General features: G+C 39.3%; 1 protein-coding gene across 7 annotated transcripts in view; it reads right to left on the bottom strand.

Annotated features, from left to right (window-relative positions):
- NEO1 (neogenin 1) overlaps positions 1–17,359 on the bottom strand; it is a 238,422-nt gene that overhangs the window by 51,585 nt on the left and 169,478 nt on the right. For 3 of the 7 annotated variants that reach the window (XM_055536927.1, XM_055536930.1, XM_055536928.1), the window contains 4 exons: positions 13,170–13,389; positions 6,276–6,430; positions 1,540–1,688; positions 1,017–1,155 (listed from right to left, as the gene is read on the bottom strand). In XM_055536927.1, coding sequence (XP_055392902.1) covers positions 1,017–1,155; positions 1,540–1,688; positions 6,276–6,430; positions 13,170–13,389 — 663 coding nt within the window. The remainder of the gene's footprint in view (positions 1–1,016; positions 1,156–1,539; positions 1,689–6,275; positions 6,431–13,169; positions 13,390–17,359) is intronic. The other 4 variants (XM_055536929.1, XM_055536934.1, XM_055536933.1 and 1 more) reach the window with 2 other exon arrangements.

Below are 17,359 nucleotides of genomic sequence, written 5' to 3'. Positions count from 1 at the left end.
CCAGATTCAGGAATCAAAGATTATACATATTTTATTTTATTCTATATGTCTTTACTTTTCTTTAATCCTATAATGACTCCCCTTTTTCGTTTCTTTCATGAGACTAATATTTTCTAAGAATTCAAGCTAGTTTATTTTTTTTGCAGAATGTCCACCAATTTGGATGTATGTCTAGATGTTTCATCACGATCACACTTAAAATATTTCTGGCAGGGACACAGCACAGGTGAAACAGATGAAGCTATGTCTTTCTTGATGCAGCACATTACATGATGTCAGCTTGCTCCTTTAATGGTGATGTGATGTCTCACCCCTTGTTTAAAGGAGTCAAACTATAGCTCTTAAAACTTGTTTAGACATTCAGTGTAAAGGCTATAACATATACACACATTTTTAAGAAAAAGACATTTTTGAAACATTTGGATTTAGCTGAGTTTCAGGATACAATATATACATTAAGTGCAATGAACTGTTATTTGCTGTTCTACTCTAAAAATATCTTTTAAAAAAATGTGGGTCTTGACCTACTCAGTTTCAGTGGAAAGCTGTACTTTGAAAACCACTGCTTTAGTTCATGGGTCTAAGCAAATAACAGTGAGATATAAACTGTCACAAAATATTGAGGAGTTAAAAGACCTATTTGGCATGGAAATATAATTGCTATGTAGAGTAAGGGCAGCCTTCCAATAGCCTTGGATGATCTGTTCTATGAACAAGCAATAATACTCACTTATACAAAAAAATCTACTAAAAATAAAATACTAAGAAGCTATCCAAGTACCAGGTACTACATGTTCTCTGACCTCTCAATGGATTTTTACAGCCACCCAATGAAGCTGGTATTATCTAAATTTCACATGTAAGGAACCATGCTCAGACATGTAAAGTGACTTGACTGAAGTCACACTACCAGAACTGGTATGTGAACCAAATCTTGATATTGAAGCCCATGATCTTGTTACTATGCCACCAGGGCCCCCAAGCTCGGTATTCTGTTCCAGAGGAAGAAAACTCACCATCTGAAAAAGTTCGAACAGCAACATCCTGTGTGGAGACTCCAGGACCATGTTTATTGTAGGCCACCACTCGGAAACTATACTCTGTGTATTTTTTCAATCCGTTAATGGTGTGGGAGTGACTCGAAACATCAACATCCTTGAGTAAAATAAAACATATATATGTGTATATATATATACAACTCAAGCCAAAAGAAATGAAGCAAATAATTAACTATACAAATTCTATATTTGACATAATGCAGATTTTTGTCCCTCTTATAGAACGTTATTTCAATAGTCAAAGCAAATTTATCATAAACACTGGCAATTTGCTGAGAAATACTTCTTAATAATGTTTAGTGACCATTGATGGCAAAAACTACAGAATGAACCTTGGTACTAAGAAACAGCATTTATCAACTCATCATTTCTTATGCATATTTTTTCCTCAGATTTCTAGACAAGCAGGTATTGAGTTTTTGAAATGTATTTCAAACCTACTATTCCAATCAATGCATTAAGAAAAGGCTTCATATTATACCTGTTCTTTATCAGTCCCCTTTTCCATGTAGTACAGTTTGTAATTCTGAATTTCCCCATTTCCAGACAAGGGTGTTTCCCAGGTGACAGTGATAGAAGTAGGTGAAGTTGCATAGGCTCGGATGTTAGGTGCTGGGCCAGGAAGCTGAACTAGAAAGAAGATTTCAAGATGGCAAGATATAAATAAAATTTATTGTACCCCTCAAGACCACTCTCAACAATAATAGCACCCTGGCTATGTTTTCAAAACGATAAAAACAATTAAACTAAGAAAACAAGTGATTTGACTCAAGAGGTTTCAGGATAATATATAATTAAATGATTTCCCTCTTTATGACCCCAAACCAAAAATTATCTGTGAAATATCTCAAATTTATTCAAATAAAAAAGTGAACACTGAAGAATTCTTGTGGTTTATAAAATCCTATTTTGCAGCAGGACTGCAGCACATGTAGGCAGACATCACAGAAAGGAGCCCTCTCTTGACAGGCTATGAGTGGTGGTGGACAGTGAATGATGGACATTCTGTCCACCATACAACGAATGGTGGACAGAGGCCCTGCCCACAGAGAACTCCAGTCTAGAGGGAAGTCAGACATACATTTACAAAGAAGATCATAAAAGTGCTGGCAGATTAGGCAACAACTGTAATGAAAATGGAAAGGAGAGAGTACATAATTCTGCTCTGGGCAGGGTCATTAGGAAAGGGAAGGACTGAAGTAGACTTTTAGGGAGCAGAAAGAATGAACAGTTTTCTCAGACATCAAGGGAGCTATTGCTCTGGTCAATAGGGGTGACAGGTGAGAAGATAGTGTTACATGGTTCAGGCTGAAACAGGGAATAGACACAGGATACAGAATGCTATAAAGGATGACAAGAGCCAGGTAAGGCCCTGTTCTGAGTCTGGATTATTTTTTGTAGGTGTTAGATAATTACTGAAAAATTATGAGCGGGAATATGACAAGACATGACCAGATTTGCCTTTAGAATGAGCATATTAACACATGCACAGAAGAAAAACAGCAAGGGAATAAGACTAGATAAACCCTCATTTAAAAAAGAGCTACCATTTATTGAATGTTTGCTATCAGTCCAGCATTAAGTGCTTTACATTTAAATGTTTTACATTTAAATTATATTTACGTAATCTTCACACAAACCCAAATGAGACAGATACTATTATCATCCCTACTTATGGATGAGGCTGAGAAGTTAAGAACCATTCCCAAATGACGGAAAAGTTGGTGAGTGGTGGAGCCACGAACCAAGCTCTTCCTGGTTCTAAAATGTGGACTCAGGAAGATCAGGTAGGGAATTATGACAAGACCCTCTGAAGGAAGATGTGACTAGAAGACCCCAAGAGTGATTGACCGATCGTCTGCCCAGTTCACATCCTTTTTTACTATATTCTTTTCGTCTGACTGTCAGGTTCCAGTCCCAGTGTATATACAAATCCTGGGCAGCTGCCTGTGTCTACACTTTGGTGGACACTCTGCATCTGAAAGTCATTTCTCTGGTGCCAGCGCTTTTCTAACAGACATCCATTAGACTTAAGGAAAGGGGGAAAAAAACCTAACAAAATGTAAAACAAACTGGCTTTCTTAAATAACAGCATGACAGCTTAAGATTAGTTTAGCTACCAAAGTAGAGAAACCTGAATATGGTTATTCTGACAGTTGTTTGCTTTATTTAGTCATGAATCATGTTATTCACTTAATGTTAAGAGCATATTTTGCACAGCCTGACAGGTGGGATTTGTCACACTTCTGCTGCTATGGAAAACTTTCCTCTTAACTTTTTTTTTTTTTTTTTTTTTTTTTTAAATTTTATTTTATTTTTAAACTTTACATAACTGTATTAGATTTGCCAAATATCAAAATGAATCCGCCACAGGTTTACATGTGTTCCCCATCCTGAACCCTCCTCCCTCCTCCCTCCCCATTCCATCCCTCTGGGTCGTCCCAGTGCACCAGCCCCAAGCATCCAGTATCGTGCATCGGACCTGGACTGGCAACTTTTTAAAAGGGAAGGAAAACAGAACAAATTCCCTTGAAATCACTTTCAGTATATTCACTGGTTAAACGTAGGCAAATATGATCCTAAAAAAGGCACTAATAAATTCTTTTGTCTGTACAGTGGCATTAAAACATGTGAAAAAATTTAAGTTGGCTTGAAAAGCTAAAAATGTAAAATATTTTCCAAGGGCTGACTCTAACACTTTGGCTCCCCCCACCCCCGGCCCAGGCTGAACACATCCAGATGAAATCTCTTTCCACTGACTCCTCTTTTGCCAAAACATGTTAATAGTCACTCTGCATCCCCAAAACAGTCTCCCCAGAAGCTGTTGCTCCTTCCATCTATATTCTTCAGTTCCGTCTTTCGGTCACGTAAAACTCTTTGTGACGCCACAGACTGCAGCACGCTAGGCCTCCCTGTCCATCACCAACTCCCGGAGCTTACTCAAACTCATGTCCATTAAGTTGGTGCTGCCATCCAACCGTCTCATCCTCTGTCGTCCCCTTCTCCTCCTGCCTTCAATCTTTCTCAGCATTAGGGTCTTTTCTAATGAGTCAGTTCTTTGCATCAGGTGGCCAAAGTATTGGAGCTTCAGCTTCAGCATCAGTTCTTCCAATGAATATTCAGGACTGATTTCCTTTACTTCTGACTGGTTTGATCTCCTCGCAGTTCAAGGGACTCTCAAGAGTCTTCTCCAACACCATAGTTCAAAAGCATCAATTCTTCAGCTGTCAGCTTTCTTCATGGTCCCACTCTCATATCTATACTCTTAGCTACTTTCTTTTAATCAAACTCCCTTGAATAAATGATCACAATACTGCCCATTTACCAGTCCTTGTCAGTCCTTGTCTGGTACCAGACTATTTTGTGAACAGAAGTCTTACTCATCTTTACATCTTGCTGCCTAGCACAGTGCCTGGCACATGACAGGCACTCAATAAATCTCTTCTTTCATCTCTAACTTGACAGTGCCCCTTTTAGTTCTGTAATTCTCAGTAGTCTGACTTTAGGTTCTGAAGTGATCAAGAAAACCACAGGTTCTTTCCAAAGGCAAACATGAATATGTACAGACACACAAATATTTTCACGCACTTTCAGAAGTTTCACGGCCCCAGGATGGAACCCTTGCACTGAATCAAATTCAGTGGTCTCTTTCATTTTCATCATGACTCACCCTGCATGTATACTGCTAATCCTAGTTTTGGGATTGGGTCAAGCGGTTTCCTTCCCCAAGAATGTTTGCTCTAAGCCAAATGCTTTAAGGCCAGCCTGGGGTTTCATGTTTTCCTAGGAACCAGATTTGATTTACCTAACTTTACAGTAACCGTTCCTTGTTCTGTATTTCATTCTCTCTCATGAATGACACCTGTACGTGAGAATTAATGAAGGAAAATTGAGTCCGAAATCTAACAGATTGTCCCTGCTCTTATCCGAACACAGTAATTGTGAAACTCAACATCCTTTCCCTGTAGCAATAACACATTCTTTCCTTAAGTCAACACCCCCACTCCCCACCCAGTTCTCTTTGGGTCCTCTCGTTGTTGCCTGGGTTTGATTCCTGACCTTTAATGCTCTATTACAGAGATGATGAATGGCCTCCTATCTTGACTGCTCATTCTTTAAGGGAAGGATTCCTGTCCTGTCCCCTGCATCTCTGATAGCTTGTGCAGGGCCTGGTAGAGGAAGTCCTCAGTACCTGTTTGATGGGCGAACGACTTACTGCAGTATTAGAAAGTGAAATTCCACAGCTTCTTGACTTTACTTATTCCACCCATCAGGCAGAGTCCTTGAATTATTTCCATAGTTTCAGTGGTAAATACATTTAATCTGTTTAGTACCCTAGTCAGCAGCTTCCTCAAATTTATCGCCCATGCTCCTCAGCTGCAGTAAAATTTTTGTTGCTGCAAATTTGTTAACACAGAAACACTAGTGCAGTTAATAGGAAAAGAAAACTGGAGAAGGCTCCCAAGAAGAACAATGGCTTGTGTTAAAAGAAGGTACAAGTATAGAAGAAAGCTTCATGAGAAAAGCATTAATTCTAAATTTGACTGCTTCTCATAATTTCAGACCTATAGTTTAAAAAACCAAAACTTCAGACAGAAGACATTTATAAAGTAAATCACCTTGACACTAATTTCAGTTGGAAAAATCTTAAGAAATGTAACTGGAAGTAACATTATTTGGCACAAAAGACAACAGGTCCAAGGTAAAGCCTTGAAGAGATTTCGAAGAGTATGGTATGTATAAAGACCAGGGCAATTCCACTGACAATAACTATTAAATACCTACTTCCTGTGTGAGGTACTGCATTAGACATGGTGGGAAATAAAAGGACAATAAATACTCTGTCTTTGCCATAAAATTAGTGAAATATATTCATAACCATAATTCAAGGAAGATGTACAATAATACATCTCGTAACTTAAATAACACATAATGTACTTTAGGACTGTAGAAAACAATATTCGATAAGATCAGAGGAAGATTTTAGAATGGCATCTGAACTGGGTCAAAGAATCGGTAAAATGTGGGTGTCTTCCAGCAGAATTATGTTGTCGTACACTATGTGCTGCTGTGTGACGCAGTTAACTTGATCTCCTGTAACTAATTCACTAAGATCCCTAAAAGTGAGGCACTGTTATCTCCTGCACACTATACGTAAGATGGCCCTTCATACAGGCCTGGCTTCAGGTGGGGCTGACAGACAGGTGGGAGACTTACCCTCAGGCTGTGTTTCTACCCGCAGTGGAGCGGAACTCTCTCCAGAGCCATGCTTATTTTGAGCCATAACTCTAAAGATGTACACTGTTGCTGGCATTAGGTTTTGAATGGTCACCTGCATTTCTCCTGGGCGACTGGTATTCTCAACACGTTCCCTTTGGATAAACAGGGATTTGGAAAGAAATAACATTGATTATGGAAATTTCTAGAATGTGCAGTTTCATTTTCATTGCAATATCTATAGACACCACACTGCATCGAAATCTTCATAAATTTAAGTCAAATTAACTCTCAAAAAAGGAAAGTTTTGGGGGTGGAATGGTGCATGGAATATGGACACTGGTTAAGACCAATGTCACAGATGTCTGAGAAGTCGCTGATGTTCTTGCTTAAACATCACTGATATCGCTGGTCATAATCACAACTTCCTTTCAAGAGCCTTCTCAGTGCCATCTCAAATAGGGTAGCTAGTCACCAATTTTGTACACTAGAATCACTGAGTTTTAAGGGATTATGTTTAGGGAGACAAACAGAAGGTGATTATAGGTATGATCCGATTTTCACAGAAAATATCAAAGAATGTTACGTATCTTTTGGATACTAAACTCTTAATAAAAGGAAAATTAGAGATTATCACTTAAAACTGGGAACAAAACATTAAAAATTTAAATGACTCTAATCTATAAAATAAGCTAATAACTACTCTGATTTTTACAATCTATTTCTTACTTTTTAAAAAATTATTTTCAAACTGATCTGAAATATTTAACAAATCTTATCACAAATGGTGCAAATGGCTAGTGGTCTGGTGTTATGAGATGAAAACATAAAAGTAGTTATCAGGTTCTTTAAAACAGGTGGTTTCCAGGCTCTATTTTTGGGGTCTGTGTGTCTACAATAATTATGCTCAGAGTACTATACTTACTATAACAAAGACTATATTTGCTTTCAATGGATACTGTGAAAGAAAATACTTGTTTTAGACAAATAGCTTTTTTTTTTTTTTAAGAATTACTGATTATGTGAGGAAAGATCTGTGTCTATCTTGAGAGAGTAATAAAAGGGCCCAAAACTACTTTGTGGGAGAAGTTATTTGAAATTGCCTAAAAATCTATTGAATTAAATTCTTACTTTAAAATGTTGATAATTTCCCCTGAAATTTGTTTAAATAAATGGTTAAACAAATGGATTAAAATTTGTTAAGTTCTAAACAACCATATGCCAATTTGTCTGATTGTATGTGAATATCTGCATTTCAGAGATTCAAGTGTTTTTCAATAGTTTTCTATGGTTCTTTAAACTACCTTATGTTAACGAAAACAAACAGTACCCACCCACATCATATTTATAGAGGCTGCTTGTCTACAGTCAGGTCCATTGGAAAATATCATGGCAACAAAAGTTACTGCTCAGAGACTCTTGAGATATCTATTGATATTTTCTCTTCAGCTAAACCTCTCAATCACAAGATTTAGGAGAGTATCAATTGATTTCCTATGATGTGAGGTTTCTGACATTCAGTCCAATCACAAATGACTGCTGTCTAAGACAAAGTATGGTATGTGACACTTCACTAAACTAAAAGCTCAGTGCCAGAGCACAGATTAGTTTGTTTTGCTCACTGCACATCAAAGTTTAAACAAGACCTTTCCGAAGAAAGACAGTGAAAGGGGCACTATTTTACTGTAAATTGAAGTGAGAGTGTTTCATCCATGTTCACATACTCCAGAAGCACTAGCAGAACGTTCATACATCGAAGCAGCATCACAAATGTATGTGGAATGAATGAATGGAAATTTGCCTTCTCATGTGTAAATTTTATATAGTAATAATATCATCTTTATCTTTTTGTTTGTTCCTATGTAAAATGGGGGCTTCCCTGGTGGCTCAGTGGTAAAGAATTCACCTATCAATGCAGGAAATGAGGGTTTGATCCCTGGGTTGGGAAGATCTTCTGAAGAAGGAAATGCCAACCCACTCCAGTATTCTTGTCTGGGAAATTCCATGGACAGAGGAGCCTGACGGACTACAGTCCACGAGATCACAAAAGAGTCGAATATGAACGACTTAGCGGCTAACCAACAGCAATGTAAAAAGGGAAAAAAACCTACAATAAATTTCTACAGAAGCATTATGATAAGAAAAAATCAATAGTAGAAAAAGAAAAAGAAAAAATCAATGATTCCCTAAGATCAAACATCTAACACTCGAAAAAACTTCTAACAGTAGACTGATCTGAGGTCACAGAACCACGTCTGTCTGGAAATAAAACTGACTTCAGGGAAGATTTGGGGTGAGTTATGAAGGACAATTTTCATAAATGTGTGAGGTTACAATGGGAGTTAGGTTAGAATGTCTTAGCTAAGAGTCAAAAGAGAAAGAAAAAGGTACATTTTGTACCAAGACAGTGCTGGGTCAGAACCTAGGAGCTCCAATTCTAGTTCTGGCAACACTGCTGGCTTGCAAACTCACTAATTCTCTCTGGGCTTCAGTTTCTTCATGTATTAAATCAAAGAATGAGCCCAGGGTGGTAAACTTCTTCTTAAAGGGCTTGATAGTAAGTATCTATAGGCCAAGACACAAAACAAAAAATATTACTGATCATCTCCACAGTTAAAAATCTAAGTATAACTTTACAGCTGGCCCTCCCTATCCACAGTTCTGTATCCAGGGATTCAACCAACTGTGGATCCTGTGGTACTGTACTACAAATTTACCAAGAAAAATCCACATGTAAGTAAACAAGTGCAATTCAAACCCATGTTGTTCAAGGGTCAACTATAGTTATTTATATAACCTATTAAAGTGTAACCACTTGAACAATGTAAAATTTACTCTTAGGTCTTGGGCCATAAAAACAAGTTTGATTTGGCCCACGGTATATAGTTTGATGATCCTGGAGCAGACTAATAGATTTATAAGGCTGTGTGCTAAGTTGATTCAGTCATGTCGGACTCTATACGGACTGTGGCCTACCAGGCTCCTCTGTCCATGGGGATTCTCCAGGCAAGAATACTGGAGTGGGTTGCCCTGCCCTCCTCTAGGGGATCTTCCCGACCCAGGGATTGAACCTGCATCTCTTACGTCTCCTGTACTGGCAGGCCAGTGCTTTACCACTAGCACCACCTGGGAAGCCCTTATCCAATTCTGAAAGTGAAAGTTGCTCAATCTTGTCCAACTCTTTGCAACCCCAAGGACTATACAGTCCATGGAATTCTCCAGGCCAGAATACTGGAGTGGGTAGCCCTTCCTTTCTCCAGGGGATCTTCCCAACCCAGGGATCGAACCCAGGTCTTCCGTGTTGCAGGCAGATTCTTTACCAGCTAAGTCATGAGGGAAGCCCAATTCTAAATGCTATTAATTTCTGAAATAACTTACTCTATACCTTCCACTTAGTGGCTAATAGAAAATACTGCTGTTTAAAGGCATTGAAAACAAAAGTGAATATTTCACAGGTAAAATGGCAGAGGAAGGGCCCTTTGAAATTTCAGGAATCTAGAGTACCCAATCAGAGAAGGCAATGGCACCCCACTCCAGTACTCTTGCCTGGAAAATCCCATGGACGGAGGAGCCGGGTGGGCTGCAGTCCATGGGGTTGCAAAGAGTCGGACATGACTGAGTGACTTCACTTTCACTTTCATGCATTGGAAAAGGAAATGGCAACCCACTCCAGTACTCTTACCTGGAAAATCCCATGGACAGAAGAGCCTGGTGGGCTGCAGTCCATGGGGTTGCTAAGAGTCGGACACGACTGAAGCGACTTAGCAGCAGAGTACCCAACAGAATCATACAGCTCATTACCAAGGCACACAGTGCCCCCTGGTGGCTGAATTATCAGATGCAAGAAGTAGGGGAATTTGTAAATGCAGGCAGTGGCATATACCCTCACATCGAAAGGTTGTCTATGAAAATAATACATTACCTTCAATTTTTAGATGAGAAAATGTAAACTTATAAAGATTAAATAAATTTTGTTTATAAAACAATTAACGGGAATCTAGTCTCTGACTTGGTGTTATTTCTATTCCTTCACTGCTTCTATTCAGAAATCATGATCTTAAAGTAATGAAATAGCAAAAATTATTACTACAGTCTTCAAGAATCTTCCATTGAAATATTCCCCAGATTTACTGTTACAAGTCACTGCTCTCATCTCCATCCAGGCCTACCACATGCTTGTGTGTGTGTGTGTTTAGTTGCTCAGTTATGTCTAATTCTTCACGACCCCATGGACTGTAACCCACCAGGCTCCTCTGTCCGTGGAATTCTCCAGGCAATAATACTAGAGTTGGTTGCTATTCCCTTTTCCAGGGGATCTTCTCAACCCAGGGATCGAATCTGGGTTTCATGCATTGTAGGCAGATTCTTTACTGACTTCCCACCAGGGAAGAAGCCCCACCACATGTTTAGATCAACCTAACTACTGCTGATCTGTCTCCCTGACTCCACCACTCTTCTTCTCTAATCTTGTGTAGAACCTGCCAAGAACTGCTAATAAAAGCTGTTTAATAAAACCATGTGCACACTTGCTCAGGAGTCTGAAATGGTCCCTTCTTAATTGATCATATCCAGATTCTTACTTGCATTTTAACACTTGGCTCCAAACTTCTACTTTATTATAATCTCTTACTAATTCTGACCAAAAACTCTAGGCCAGAGCTTTCTTACTTTTCCATCTTTTCAACAATAGACACACAAATTGGATCCTCTTCCTTTATGTATACTGCTACTTGCCTTGTCCTCCTGCTCCGGCCAATTGATAAAAATGGTTTCTATACTTTTTTCTAATATACTTAACAAGTTTTAAAAAATATGTTTTGATACATTTATAACATTGTTATACACAGACAAAGATATAACTTGTATTCCTTCTACTAAATGGGGGTTAACTATCAACATTATTTTTTGAATAATTATTATTTCTCCACTGTCTGAAATTACTCACTCAACAAATATTTATTAAGTGCTACTGATAAGCCAGGCTCTGTTCTAGCTGATGGTGATACTCTACTGAACAAGACAAATGCAACAAATGCGTTAATAAAAAGAGAACATTTCTGAGTGTTAAGTGTTCTGGAAAAAAAAAAAAACATACAAAAGCTAAAAAACAAAACACGGTGGTATGTTACAGTGATGTTCCGGAAAATGTTTAACAACTGGCTCTGGTTTGGAGTACTTGTCACTGTAAATACTCCCCCACGCCCAACTTCAAGCTACCAGGTCATCACTGGCTTTGCAAAATTTCTTGAAAATTTAACAACTGGCTTGGGAACAAGCCACCAAGTGCCCCAGTGTGTGACAGTGACCAAGAGGCTATGTTGGGTGGGTAGTCATGGAAGACCCGAGAAGAGACCTTCTGAGGATGGTGGACAAGAAGCCAGACAGTTGTTTGCGAAGGAAATGCAATCCTGGTAGAAGGAACAAGGCCTTCTACTAGAAGCAAAGACCCTGTGATGTATGTAAGATTGCTTCTGAGGAATTACTAAAAGCTTCTGTCCTTCTGTGAAACCCCAGGGACTTTGCAATGGGATTTGAAAGTCTACTGGAAACATTTCAAGACAGGTGCTGTTTGGTAGTCATGTCTCGCCTTTCTGTGACCAGCAGGATGTTTCCTTATCGCTGTAACTGCAAAACATCCACTGCAGTGTTCAGATGAACACTCCATCACCCTGTGAGCAGCGCGATCCTTCTGACTCAGATTATGTCACTCACTTAGGCGTCTCCAGAGTCTTAACCCAAGGGGCACTGACTTGACTAAGGGGCCTATACCTTCTGAACTTGCCAGTTTGGTATTAAATACAATATATATCAAATGTAAGCACCCTAGTACAAATACAAGCTTAACTGCATGGGCCAGAGCCCTAACCCAAACAGGTATTTCAGCTTTCTTATTTTGGTGTGAAGTAACAGCACAATGAAGGGATCTACTCAGCAATGTTAAGAACACACAGTCAGCATGTGGCGTGGGACCTCCCAAAGAGCGTATGACTGGCTGGAAAAACAACATAAACACACATAAAATAACAGAAGAGTAACAACTATGGCAGTATCAGATCATGTGTTATCATAACTAAGTGCCAACATCAGTGGCACAAACATACATAGAAGAGAAAAGCTACATGTGCTGAAAAGGTACAGGGAGACTTATGAGGCTCCACTGGGCTTAACTGAATTTTATAGTGGTAGCTGAGAAACGGGAAAGGGGGACACGACCAAAGAGAAAACTGGGGAAAAAAGGCTGCAGAGTGACAGGAATTAGACTGGTTTCATTAGAAAGTGAGTTAACTAGGGTTAAAGGAAAATAAGGTTAAGGTTGGATAGATAAAATACAGGTAGACTGTGCAGTGAAGTAGCCTGGTGATTCTGGAAAATCTCCAAAAGCAATGGAGAGGCAATGTGAGTTCCTGAAAGAAGTAGGGATGGAGAGGAATGTAATGAAAATACTGTTTTAGGAAAATGGGTCACTTAGTAATCTTGTGTCATCAAGCAGACCCCTTGAGCTCAGCAGCCCACACCTGCTTAAGGGTGCAGGCAGATACAACTCCCTTAATTTCTAGAATCTGAAAAGTTCTAAGTAAGACATAGCCTATAGGTTGTACTTGACTGAATCATATTAAAAAGGGTATTCTTGGTTACATTTTAATATTTCTACTTACAATACCTTTATTTACCCTCTCCCCAAGTCATCCCAGAAAGGCAGGAAAGAATACCAGGACCTTCGTCTGTTTAGGGATTTATTTTTCATGACCTACGACTAGAAATGATGTATCTCTGTGACCACATTTTCTGGACTGAAAGCTGGTACAGATTGTGCACAGCAGAGAGTCAGGGTGGGCACAACTGGTCTTGGGAGGACAGATGCAACCAACTGGCTCCAGACATATAGGCACTTACCTAGCCATCCCCTCCTTGGTGTAGAAGACAGAGTAGGTAAGGTTGTCCCCGTGAGGATCTGATGCAGGTGTTCGCCATGTCAATTTGATGAAGCGGGTAGAGACCAGGGAGGCCACGACATCCCGTGGGGCTGAAGGCAGTGGTCCAGCTGTGGCTGGTGCTAGATGGTCAGTAGTGGCACTGGTCAGTGAAGTGGGAGGTAATGTTGGGATGGCAACATCTTGTCATGTGCAAATATTGGGGAATATGAAGGGCAAACCACGACGGTTTTAAAAAAGAGAACAGAAAAAACAAAAAACAAAAAAGAAATAAACAAAACCACGATGGGAAATAAAATAAAATGAATGAACATAAAAAATGCCATTAAACTGAAGGCTAACATGCAGGCCAAGGGTAACTACTGAAAACTAATGGGCACTAGTCAAGACACACCACCGCAGAGCAAGCAGGCTTTCTGGTCACTATGATGGCTGTGGGTGAGGGAAAGGGAGGTGACAGCTGAGGACAGGACATCTCACAGAAGCACATCAGTGCCCAAGGCATTTTCTTTAGTTCTGAAGGCAGCATGCAACATCTGTCAAATTTTGCAGGTGTAAGTCTTATATGTGATAAAAAACCTCAGTATTTTTTCCCACTTTATCAAATATTGAACAATGTGTGTAGTATGGCTTAGCCTAGTTACACTTACCTTGGGCCCCAGACTATCGTGACCTCACTGCAGAGCTGTGCATGCCTCTAGCTCTGCAGGAGTTCAAAAGCCACATCTTCAAGTGAAATCTAACATTAAAGTCTGCTCTCTGTGGTTGGCAATACCCAGGGAAGTTTGATAACCTTCCTCAATTCACTCAGTTCATTTGCCATCTTATCAATTCATTTAATTACAACAGTATAATATCATGAATCACAAATCCCAAAGCCACACAAACAGAATACATATTGTTTTGTGCTTACGCAAAATACAGTGTTCCATCTGTTTGGTACAGTCCTCACTACCAAGTAACAGATTACAACTGCTAGCAGACTTCAGGGACTCAGTGGGACAGATGAAGCAGTGGCAAATCAGAGCTCTGCTGTTCAAATGCTTGTCTGTATGTCTCTTCTGTTGCAGGACACTTCTGATTTTAGAAGTCCATTCCTAATATACATCTAAAATATCCTTCACCTTGCAGTACACGTTTAATCTCACAATTTTAATTTTAATCTCACAATTTTCAAATGAAGGAATTATTAGAAATGTGTCATGACTTTAACAGGGAAGTTAGAAGAAGAGAGGCAGAAAGGAAAATATGAAAATTTTGGACCTCATTTCAATGAAATAGTAGGAAAACCACCTCCTGAAAATGTCTGTGAACTATGACAGAATCTTTGAAACTAAGGAAGTCTAAATGAATATGCCAGTGAGAATAAATACTCCAAGGGAAAGGACAGAGGAAGACCAATGTAAAATCTCCCTACAGCTACCATTTATCGAGCACTTTCTACATGGCACTCTGGCTCTTTGTATGAAAGTGTTAGTCACTCAGTCGTGTCTGACTCTTTGCCACCCATGGACTGTATCCCTCCAAGCGCCTCTGCCCATGGAATTCTCCAGGCAAGAATACTGGAATGGGTTGCCATTCTCTTCTCCAGAGGATATTCCTGACCCAGAGATCGAACCCGGGTCTCCTACATTGCAGGTGGATTCTTTACCATCCAAGCTATCAGGATTCTTTATGTGGACTCATTTAGTCTTTACAACTCTATGAAATAGGTACTATCGCTGTATCTCTGTATTATATATGGAGACTACATTTAAAAGGGCTAAATCAGACTTCCTAGGAATAGGAAGTAGTGGAGTGTTAAAACCAACCATAGTTTTTAGCTTAAGAGACCTTGGGGTTTAGTCAATAGGAGTTTTTAGCCGTGGTCATGCCATTCAGGGTAATGGCAGTGGTCAGGGGCTCCTGCTTCTTTTTGTCAGTCCCCCCTGCCTGCAAACGCTATGAAGGCAAGGCAAAGGCCCAGGACGAATGCCAGCATGTGCACTAGGTGTTACAAGAGAAAAATCACTGCGTTTCTGAGATTTACCACTTTTATAGCGAGGGAAAGCAAGCTCTAGACAAAGAATAGACCTGCTGTGGATATCTAATTTAATTCTGTTGTGCTTTTTATGGCTTCGGTCTTTAAAAAGACGCTGAAACTTGTTTTGTGTCCCAACATATGGATTATCCTGACAATTGTCCCATATATGCTCGAAAAGAATCTGTATCTGTAGTCGTTGGCTGGAGAGTCTATAATGTTCGCTAGGCCAAGATGACTGAGAGGATCGTTTAAGTCCTCTATATTCTTTTTAACTTTTTCTAATTGTTATCAGTTTTTGAGAGCAGGATATTGAAATCTCCCACTATTATCACTGACTTACATATTTCTTTTTTGAAAATAACAACTACAAATGCATATATATACACAACAACAAAGCCCCCAAATATATGAATCCAAAGAAATCTGGGAAAATCTCAAATATCTGGAAATGAAGCAATCCATGAGTCAAAGAAGAAACCACAAGAAATAAAAAATTTAACAAATTAATAATAAAAAATTAATAAAAACTTTTAAACTGAATGAAATGAAAATACAACATATTAAAAATGGAGACATGCAATTAAAGCAGTGCTTAGAGGGAAATTAAGATGTCTTTATCAGAAGAAAAGTCTCATGTGAATTATCTAAGCTTTCACCTTACTGAAGAGTATAGATCTTAAGCATTTTTACACACAAAAAGGTAACCATATGAGGTAAAGGATGTGTTAACTAATTTAACTGTTGGAATGTTTTCACAGTATATATGTATCAAATAATTATATTGCACACTTCAAATATATTATCATTTATTTGTCAACTGAAGTGAAGTGAAAGTCACTCAGTTGTGTCCGACTCTTAGCGACCCCATTGACTGTTCATGGACTTCTGCAGGCCAGAATACTGGAGTGGGTAGCCTATCCCTTCTCCAGCAGATCTTCTCAATTCAGGAATCAAATCAGGTCTCCTTCACTGCAGGTGGATTCTTTACCAACTGAGCTCTCAGGGGAGCCAATCTGTCAATTATACCTCAACACAAATGGAAAAATTTAATTTTATCCACATTCTTAAAAAAACACAAGGTTAATAAATTAAGGGAAGATGTTGTTGCTGTTGTCATTCAGTTGCTCAGTTGTGTCCGACTCTTTGCAACCCCATAGACTGCAGCATGCCAAGCATCCCTGTCCATCACCAACTCCCGGAGCTTGCTCAAACTCATGTCCCTCGAGTCAGTGATTCCATCCAACCATCTCATCCTCTGTCACTCCCTTCTCCTCCTGCCTTAGATCTTTCCCAGCACCAAGGTCTTTTCCAATGAGTTGGCTCTTCCTATTAGGTGGCCAAAGTACTGGAGCTTCAGCTTCAGCATCAGTCCTTCCAATGAATATTCAGGACTGATTTCCTTTAGGATGGACTGGTCTGTTCTCCCTGCTGTCCAAGGGACTCTCAAGAGTCTTCTCCAACACCACAGTTCAAAAGCATCAATTCTTCAGTGCTCAGCCTTCTTTATGGTCCAGCTTTCACATCTGTACATGACTACTGGGAAAACCATAGCTTTGACTTGACTATACAGTCTTTTTGTTGGCAAAGTGATACCTCTGCTTTTTAATACACTGTCTAGGTTTGTCACAGCTTTTCTTCCAAGAGCAAGCATCTTTTAATTTCATGGCTGCTAGTCACTGTCCATAGTGATTTTGGAGCCCAAGAAAATAAATCTGTCACTGTTTCCATTTTTTCCCCACCTATTTGCCATGAAGTGATAAGACCAGATGCCATGATCTTAGTTTTTTGAATGCTGAGTTTTAAGTCACCTTTTTCACTCTCCTCTTTCACCTTCATCAAGAGGCTCTTTAGTTCCTCTTCAGTTTCTGCCACAAGGGTGGTGTCATCTGCATATCTGAGGTTATTGATATTTCTCCCAGTAATCTTGATACCAGTTTGTGATTCATCCAGCTCAGCATTTTGCATGATATACTCTGCATATAAGTTAAATAAGTAGGGTGATAATATATAGCCTTGATATACTCCTTTCTCAATTTTGCATCAGTTTGTTATTCCATGTCCGGTTCTAACTGTTGCTTCTAGACCTGCATACAGGCTTCTCAGGAGGCAGGTAAGGTGGTCTGGTATTC

The sequence above is a fragment of the Bubalus kerabau genome, chromosome 10, assembly GCF_029407905.1.
Source record: "Bubalus kerabau isolate K-KA32 ecotype Philippines breed swamp buffalo chromosome 10, PCC_UOA_SB_1v2, whole genome shotgun sequence".
Lineage (NCBI taxonomy): Eukaryota > Metazoa > Chordata > Mammalia > Artiodactyla > Bovidae > Bubalus > Bubalus kerabau.
This window is presented reverse-complemented; position numbering and strand designations above follow the sequence as displayed.